The sequence below is a fragment of the Lepisma saccharinum genome, chromosome 21, assembly GCF_977018435.1.
Source record: "Lepisma saccharinum chromosome 21, izLepSacc3.1, whole genome shotgun sequence".
In the NCBI taxonomy this organism is placed as follows: domain Eukaryota; kingdom Metazoa; phylum Arthropoda; class Insecta; order Zygentoma; family Lepismatidae; genus Lepisma; species Lepisma saccharinum.
The window spans coordinates 31223561-31233704 of record NC_139249.1 but is presented as its reverse complement, the minus strand read 5'-3'; the positions used below and the strand labels follow the sequence as shown (position 1 = coordinate 31233704).

The following is a 10144-nucleotide window of genomic DNA, read 5'->3' as shown; positions in this document are numbered from 1 at the left end:
GTGGCGGAAAATTTAACCATTTTTTATCGCCATCCTCTTCCCCATGGTCTGCACAGTGGATTCACCAAATTTCAGAGTTCTACGATGCCTCAAACAGTCTACAGAGGGCTCTGAGTTTGGTAACTTAAATTCTGGCCACCCAGTATTATACTGTAAGTGTTTTAAAAGTCAACTAGATAACCGGCCACCATGGCGGAGTGGTTATCACAGTCTCGGGAGAGGGGGGGTCCCGGTTTCGAATCCGGCATCGGTGTTTTTTGTGAGTATCCCTTCATTAATTTCATCTCTCATCCTCATCGTCGCGATTAGCCAATAGTGGCAGAAAAGCGAAGTAAAATAAACCAAAGCAATCAATCAAGTTAGAATTAATGAGCACAAGTATGATAAGTCTTCCACGTGAATTATTCAGTAAATAATAACATAACAATAACAAACAAAAATATAGCAAAAGGAATGATCTTATTTTTAAAAAAAATCTCTTAAAATAAAATCAATACAAGATAACAAAAATAGACAAGAGGAAATAAATGATTTTCAACATTTTCACAAAGACATACACACATACATATACACAAAGTTTTTTTTTCATGCTCATCACTTATGCGAGGTAGTTGGTTCTGATCTTTTGACAAAAATCGTTTAAATTAGGATATTCTCCAACCATCTCAGCAATACGAGTATCTGACAAAGGAGTTGTCGCAAGAGCAGAAACATGGCCGAATACCAGGGCATCTAGTTCTGTCACTCTAGAAAATGAAATATCTCTTAGCAATTTTGCACAAAGCAGATTTTCAACATTTAAAAAAATGGACAACGTAATCTAAAGAACAGTCATAAAATAGAACAAATTTAGTGGAAGAAGAATGCAGAATTTATAGTACGTAACTTTGCTTGTCATTATTAATCAAGGTACCTTTATAAGGTATGCCATTCCCGAGGTTCCGAGATTTATTCCCATGATGCTGTGCGCGCTATGACGTCATTAAGCGGACAGAATGGAACTTACTTCGTTATCGTATACGGAAGCTTGAGATAAATGGGTCTATTATTTACTTATACACACTTTTTCTTGAATGCCGGTAGAATGAGAACAAATCATCCTGTTTGTGCTCTTGCCACGTGCAATAATAATAGAAGAAAATCGCCTGGAATAAAGTCATCATCGCTTCCCAAAAAACAAGTTGCTGTAGCAGGATTGATTCAATTTGTTCCTCCAAATTTCGGACTTACTCAGTGGTGTAACCACAGGGGAGGGCAGGGGCATTGTCCCCCAACCTTCGACGGAATTCTAGGGGGGGGGGGAACATTGATGGCCAAAGGCACCTGCAGGGGGCACAGAGGAGAAATTGCCCCCTTCTATTTCAAATTTTATACAAATAAAAATACATTTCGTAAAATTTTCTTGCTCGCTTCGCTTGCAGTGCCAGCTTTTCTGAGTCTCGTCAAGTTCAGAGACGTAGCTAGGGGGCGTCGGGAGTCGGCCATGGGCGCCAAATAATCTAATTTTAAAAAAAATGTGAAAGAGAGAATGCCTTAGCGCCATGTGATATTATTTGTCCCTTATTAAATCAATATTGTTTTAAATTGCAAAAATTGGATCAAAAAATTTTCTTTCTCGCTTCGCTCGTAATATAATTGTTTTTTGTAATGTGATGTATGTAAATAATATGTTTTGTATATAATATATGTAATGAAAAAACTTTGAATACGTACATAATTTAGTGTTAGAATCTTGCATATGTATTTTCTTATTTTATGTCGCTCCATGTTGCATATGTGTAAAACATATGAAAGTTATACATGTTATATGTACAAACAAATATCTTCGGCATGCATTTATCATTCATTTTCTGCCATTCAAAAATACAGTTTGTGTGCTTGTTTTCAATTATTAGCTAATGTAAAATTCCTGGTGTTGAAAAAATATTTCAAATCGTTTGTTCCAAATAAATGCTTTAGCACAGACATCTACCTCCCTTTTGCGTAATTTATGAGGATAATAACGTATTTGATACTACTACTACTACTACCGCTAGTAATAATAATGCCATTATTAATGTCATTATTATTACTATTATTATTATTGGTACGTTTATCCTGGTACTTTCTCCCTCCAGATAAAAATTCGTGGTTGCGCCTCTGGCCTTACTTCCACACTCGCCTTCCGTATCATCACGTATGCAACTTTCAAAAACCTTTACACAATCGAAACTCAGTTTCTAAGTATTGCTTCATTGAATATTGAGTGCAAGATAAGATTTATTAGCTTTGAAGTTGAAACATCGTCCGCGAAAATAATACTTTGAACATCTCGTAGGTAGCGAACACTAATTAACAATTGCACTGTTACTTTACTTTATGTGCGTTTGTTGAGAAATTGTGCTGAAAATATAATGTACGACTTACAGGACAGGCGTTTCTCCCCTGCACATCCTTTCAATCTTCTCGTCAATCAATGAGAGGAGCTGTCATGTAAATAATGACCAAAGAAGCTATTCAATCAGGCCCGTAGCCAGGAATTCTTTGTAGGGGGGGGGGGAGCGAAGTCAATCCTAGAGGGGGCAAATTTTTAACATATTGTGTCGCATTGGCACATATTATGGTAGGGTACACAGAGGTACTTGCCCCCCTCCCCCAAAAGCTATAAGTAACAGAAAAGGGATGGTATCTTGAAACTGCAACGAACCAAAAAAAAAAAAAACTTCGAGCAACATCAAATAGCAATATTTCGATAATGACCTTTCCAGGTTGCCAAAGAATATAAAGTTTAACATAAATAGGCTAATAGGGACTGTACCTACTTGATATCGTAATTGATTGATTTGGTGTTTTAAGTCCACTTTGTGCACACTAAGGCTAATTGGGACTGGACCTACAGTTTAAAGTGGGATCCGAACCATTATGTGCCTTCACCCTACTTGATATTTACAGGTCGATAATGTTAATTGATGACTAACAACAGCTTTGGGCCTCTCTGCAGAACTGATTAAGGGAGCCCTTTATAAATCATGCTTCATAATGATTCCCTCTAGTTTCCAGTATGCAAGATTTTTTACGCACAAAGGAATCTATCGACAATCCAACAACACCATTGTGTTGTGTTGTACAAGCAAAATCGGATTAATTACATAATAATTGTTAGGATCTGCACTTTGATGAATTGTGGAAAAAATTGTAATACTTTTTTTGACCTTGCTAAAGAATTAAACCATGGGTTCCTTAGTCCACCACGGACTCTATTTCCTTCAAAGGGGAGACTCTTGTATCACTACAGACAATGTTTGCCTACTGGTTACGTTAACCATTTTGCAAAATATTGTGTGAATTGTATTATATTATAGTTGAAATACATGTTTCGACACCTGAAAAAAATAGGAATCCCTTGATTGACCAATGACTTCTTGGATTACAGTGTCATCATTAATATTTGATATTAAGTTTCATAGAAAGAAATTGTTTTAATAGGGCACAAATAATTTTACGGGGGCTCCCAGCGCCGACTCCCGCCGCCCCATATAGCTATGGCTCTCAACTTGGACTATAAGAATAGGAGAAATTGTGAGCGAAGCAAGCAAGCAAGATAATTTTACGAAATGTGTTTTTATTTGTATAAAATTTTAAATCGAAGGGTGCAATTGCCCCTCTGTGGCCCTTGCAAGTACCCTTGGCCGTCTCGAAGAAAAATGCAAAAAACACGTCCTCTCCGATGGCGCAGTGGTAACGTCATCGCCTTGAAATCAAGGGGTCCCGGGTTCGATACCCGGTGGAGGCACAAAGTGGTTCGGATCCCACTTTAAACTGTGGGTCCAGTCCCAATTAGCCTTACTGTGCATAAAGTGGACTTAAAATATCAAATCAATCCAAGGAACACGTAAAAACTCATCCCATCATGAGTATCCAATTGTCCTGCTATTCTTAGATTCTCCTAGTCTTGTTTCTTTACTTCAATATTTGCTTCCCCTAGAATGAACTTCCGTCGAAGGTCGGGAGGGGGGGGGGTATATGGCCCCTGCCCCCTGTGGTTTCAGCACTGTCTGTGAGTGTCTCTTCATCAATTTCACGTCATCATTCATTATTGCGATTATCTAGTAGTGGCAGAAAAGCAACGCTAAGTAACAAAAATCAAATATCCATTCCACTCCCTCCCTCTACCACATGAATCACTATTACCAAAAGGTAGACTTTTGAAACAAAAATTTAAGCAGTTCCAAGTTCATAGCAACACATCCAAGAAAAAACATGGGACCACATTCGGCACCATTAATACAAGACTACTCAAAATGTCACAACTGTTCTAGATACTGAAAATTGAGAAATCATTTCCCGAAGTCTGGATCTGGAAGAGAAATTAACCCCCCCCCCCCACCCAATCTTGCTAGAGTAACACATGATATAATTTTAAACATTAGTGAGGATTTCAGGTAGGGATGTGTTCTGTATTTTTCACAGGGGGCAAAGGAGGCTCTCAGGGGGGGGCAATTGCCCCCCTGTCCCCCTCTAGCTACGGGCCTGTATTCAATGTAAAGCATACTTATCAAAGCAAGGACAATTTTATCAATGATTTTTGTATTATCAATATAATATGTTGTATACACATCTATTATATTATAATTTAAAGATATTGTACAAATATAATACTACTTTGCTGGCTTTAATTTATTTTATATCTGCTTTAAAAAGCCTCGTTGGTTCAGTCGGTAAATAATCTGACTGTCACGCTGAAGGCGAGGATTCTGTCCCCAGGGTGGTTGGTCTCGAGGGGGATTTTCTCAGCAACGTCCTTGCATGAAAACTGCTTTGAGGTTCACCAGGGGTCTAAAAAAATAGTATTTTGGGGGCCGGAACGTGATGCTAACACCACCTTCATAAATGACCGGGATTGTGAATCATAATCCCTAAATTCATTCATGGCATGTTACAACACGCAGAAGGTACTTTTGCTTTTAAAACTTAGTGCATATTTAGTCGCACACCGTGGGTGTTCGGTCTGAGACGTCATGGTTTGGGCTCTGGCTACGGAACGCGCAGGTTCGAGTCTTCTAGGAGAAGCGTAACAACTTTCCTTCTGAGGTTTCGGACTGTGTATGGGACCGGTGGGCACACACCATTGTGAAGAAATTGGAGAGCTACGAATGAGTAGCGTAATCCAGTCATGGAAACCATGGAAACTTAGAGAAATGACTGAGGGGATCGTCGTGCTGACCACACGTCACCTCGTAACAGGTTGGATGATCTCTCGCCTCGGCAGGTGGAAGTGAGGCCGGCAGTCGGTAGGTAGGCCTTAGCCCTGTATTAGTACACAGTTGAATACATGCCGCGAGAATACACATTATGAAATTTGTTTGACTCAACTCAAACATACTGCAGAAACTATTTCCATGTAGATTTAATAGCCGGCATCCGTGGCAGAGTGGTTAGCACATCGCGCTACGACGCCAAGGATCCCAGGTTCGAATCCCGGCCTGGGTATGGATGTTTGTGAGTGTCCATTCATCAATTTCATCATCATGACTCATCCTCATCTTCGCAATTAGCCAAAACTGGCAGAAAAGTGAAGTAAAATAAACCAAATAAAAAAATAGATTTAATATTTCATATTTGTGTTGCTTGATTGAATTGGTGTTTTAAGTCCGCTTTTTGCACAGAAAGGCTAATTTGGACTGGGCCTACAGTCTAAAGTGGGATCCTAACCACTATGTGCCTACACCGGGTATCAAACCCGGGACCCCTTGACTACAAGGCGACGGCGCTACCACTAGACCATCGTGGAGGCCATATTTGTGTTGCTTGACAAGACTTATTTTCTAATTGCGCACTCTATTATTAGTAAAACACATTTTATGTGTGTGTTGGATATGGTATGAGATTTAATTAGGAAAAGCGATGGATAATGTAATATTTATACAAAGTAAATTAACGCATTATGTTCTTACAACAAATGTAACTATTACAGAATAGGAAGCCAGTGACGAAATTAGCCGTAAGTTTTTTTTTTAATTCCTCGCAGTAGTAAATATTGTTACAAATAAAATCGAGAAATTTAGATCCTCAACTTAGGTGGATAAGAGACCAAATTATAATTCTCAGCTTGCATTTACCTCCGATTATTAGAAGTATCATTCGACCGAAAAGCAATCTCTGACTGTTGGCTGATAAATGCGACGTGCCTAAAATACAGGAAAACGTAACAGCATAATCGTTCCATTATTTTTGTTTTGTATTTGTATTGCTTTTGTTTTATTTCAAGTATAATTTACCCCTTGGCTAATCGCAAAGATGAAAATGAATGGTGAGTAGATGAAATGGATGATCACAAATCCATGTGGATCACAAACAGTACAGAGTACTACACAGATTGTTGGCCCACATGCCAGAACCTAGTAAGCCCGCAAGATTGAAGTTCCTAGGATATATTACCTGGAAGAAATATTGCTATTTGAATGTTTCCCGAAAATACACCATTTATACAATAGCCATTATCTAATTCATTCGCCGGCTCGGTAGCCGAGGGCGTTAAGTGGTCGACTTTCGATTTCGCCTCCGAAGTTCCCGGTTCAAGTCCCAGCATGGGCATAGGTTTTCTCTGCGAGTCAGGCACGTATCCAGGAATTCCTTTCGTGGTGGGCTAAACACCATATTTTTAAGGGGTATATATAGAACCTCACAATTGTATGTTTAAGGCCAATGGTGGCAATTGGGTTCAAAACGGGAGTGGGGGGGGGGTGCAAGAAAAGTTTACTTTCTCTTCCCTTGGTATGCAAGGGTTAGCATAAAGAGGTGATAGTGTGAAGGCAAAAAAATGGGGAGCAACTATCCCCAAAATCGTCGCCACTGTTCAAGGCTGCCAAATTATTCAGAACGTGAAATCGGAACATTTTTTACCACTCAACTCCTCTGTTTCCATGCATTAACATTGTGTGCCGGAACCATCTCAGTATGTGTGTTTGCCCATTTCTTATCATCAGACATCAAAACATCTATGGCGTCTTCGAGTGTTTTTTACGAAGCTGTTACACACGCACGGGATGGACAATCCACTCGACAACGCGAGACTCAAACTGTGGGCTGAGAACTGGACGCAGAAATTTCTCGAATATTTCTCTCTGATTCGAGCCTGAACACCACTACTGTGTCTTGTCCTCCCATGTTTACAGTTCTTATAAAAGCTGAAACCCACCAAATTATTCATATTGAGGCCTAAGCACTCGCAAGTGTTCACAATTGTCTGTCACTCACAACTTCCGCAGTCTTGTCGTATATTGGCACAAAACAGAGTAAGTCTTCTCGAATACAGTTCGAAACAATTAATTCACAATGAAAACCCTTCCGATCCCAACACATCTAGTGTTTCTTCTCCCAATATGATTAAATGCTTACTCATTTATCTCCAGTGACGTGCCCAAGGGAAGGTTGGTGAGGTCATAACCAAATTTGACCAAGTATTCCTTAAAATAAAGAACTTCAAAGAGAGGAAAAGATGGCAAAATGAGGACTGACCACCAAAAATAGTATGCATAACCCTCCTCTTCTAAAATTCTGGGAAAATTTGGTCCGGGCACAACTAACTCATCACTCAAAACTTTGATTTTCAGTTGATCTGTGCAGCTTATTTCTTTTTTAATTAACCGCTCCAATACCCGTTACTGATTAAATATTCACTTTAGAGAGAGACCTTCGATCTCTTCAGCCCTCGACCCGAACTAGCACTACACTGAGGCTCCGGAAATTCCGCTGTCGTTAATGTCTTCTGGTTTGGACCCGAACTGGAACTAGTAGTAGACTTCGTTACTTTACGGTATTTAGTCCTTTTCATCTTCGAATCACTAGATCTTATAAAGCCACCAATGGACACTGACTGTACACTAATCGACAGTATGAACTGTCATACTTACCTTTGAATACTCATTAACCGATTCTGTTGTACAGATCAACTTGGAAATTGAAGCCGCGTATTTTAACCTCATTATATTCTAGAACGTTCCACAGATAAAACGATTCGTTAATGTTGCCAGTAGTTCGACTCCTTCTCTTATTCAAGAACGTTCCCTCTCGCGCTTTCCAGAGATTAAAAAAATATAATGAATCGTCCTACGTGTGGCGCTACGTTTACAGCTTCCAAATGCTGACAAGTCTTTGCATAGTGTTGCGACAACACCGAAAGCGCAAGAAAAGTTTTAATGCAATATTATCAACAACAGGGTTATAGAACATTCTCCGTGTTGCCTTGGTAAGTATATCTCTCCTTATATATTATCGGCACACTATTTTAGAAAACAAGAACCTAATTTTGCCGGACCCTGTGGCTGAGTGGTTAGCACATCGCGCTGCGACGCCAAGGGTCCCGGGTTCGAATCCCACTCGGCCATGGTTGTGTGTGAATGTCCATTTATCATTTTCATCATTTCATCACTCATTCCCATCTTCGTAAATTAGCTAAGAGGAACAAAACGCGAAGTAAAATAAAATAAATCAAATCCAAAAAAAAAATAAAAAAATTATGTAGTGTAAACTGAAAAAATTAAGGGGGGCTCCAGCCCCCTGATCCCACCTTGGGTGCGCACTATTAACAATAACAGGGTTCTAGAACATTCTGTGTCTTGGCTCGAAAATTATTTATCTCAAATTATCATCACATTATTTAAGAAGCCATAAACGTAATTTTATGTAGCGTAATTTCCTGAATGGGGTGCTGGAGACCCCTGATTCCCACCTTGGATACGTGCTTGACTCGATAATTATTCCTCTCCTTAAATTATCGTCACATTATTTTATTTCCGACCACAAGAAACCAAATACCTCATTTTATCTATTGTAAACAGAAAACCTTTTGGGGGGTTCGAGCCCCCTAAGCTCCCCCTTGGATACGTGCCTGCTACGAGTGTCCCTTCATCAATTTAAACTAATCATCACTCATCCTGTTCGTCGCGATTAGCCAAAAGTGGAAGAAGACGATAAATAACAAAAACAAATTTATCCTCATCGTGGCGATCAACTGGAGAATGTTAAAAGTAGCGTAAAAATATTAAAGGGAAATTCCAGGATATTCAGTAAAAAGACATATCAGAATATGCCCGGACAAGAACTTTCCTTAGAATGAGACATTTAAAATAAATGCAATAGGTTAGCTGGAAAGAAAAGCCGGCAGTGGACTACAGCCTGCAGGGACAAGATATCACGCAAAAAATAAACTATGCATTGTTTTGGAATAAATGTATTCTTCTATCGCGTATTTGATCTCTTGCTGTCAAATCAAATTAACAGCTTTGGTGTATAATATCAAAAGATGCATGAAAACACAGCGTTTCATGGGCCATCTGCTACATTCTACGCATAGCTTTCAACCGCTCGTGTCCGCTTGGTGACGTCACAAGCTCTAGCCAATAACGTGCAAGTCGCGGAGTGGCCCCCCCTGATTATTAATCACGTAGAGCACAAGGCACAATTGTTTTATCGTGTCTTAAGACTGGCTAAGCTGAAGGCTGACATTCATTTATTTCATTTTCATTGATGAATTCTCATGTAATTACAATATTTTTCTGATCATAGTTAGAAGATTACTTTACTATAAACACAATTTTCCAGACAGAAAAAGTAAATGCGCGTTTATAATCATAAATATTTTATTTTTCTTGTACGTACGCATTGCTTGCATTGTAGAATTATTTCTCTTGTAGTTTACGGTTATTACAAGCATAAGAACACAGTTTTTCGTTGTGACGTTTCAGGAGAACACACGCTCCCTTCATCAGACATTTATTTTTAGTTTGACTAAAGATACAGTTATAACAATGGTTAGCAATTTTTTGAACAAAAATAATCCGTTATACAATGGATGTTGTCAATGTTACATTGTTGTAATGTAACAACTTAATTGTGAAAACAAGCAGTCTGTTTTATTTTTAATTCAGATAAAAAAATTTGATCACATTATTTCTTATTTAAAAATGATGAATCCCAAATATAATCAGGTAATTCAAAGTCATCATTGCTTTCACAAAGTTTCTTGATGTTTTCTGTTACATTAAATGTTAAAGATGGTGGCTTACTCCATTTGTGAAAAAGAAAACTCCATAGAGGGTCTATGTTACCATTTTCATTATTTAATTTATTCCAGTGTTCTCCTGCAATGAACGAAGCTTCCCAG

General features: G+C 38.8%; 1 protein-coding gene across 2 annotated transcripts in view; it reads right to left on the bottom strand.

Annotated features, from left to right (window-relative positions):
* Positions 1-446: 446 nt before the first annotated feature.
* LOC146004234 (metaxin-2-like) overlaps positions 447-10144 on the bottom strand; it is a 49753-nt gene continuing 40055 nt past the window's right edge. For both annotated transcript variants that reach the window (XM_083142910.1, XM_083142911.1), the window contains one exon: positions 447-746. In XM_083142910.1, coding sequence (XP_082999036.1) covers positions 599-746 — 148 coding nt within the window. In that variant the 3' untranslated portion in view covers positions 447-598. The remainder of the gene's footprint in view (positions 747-10144) is intronic.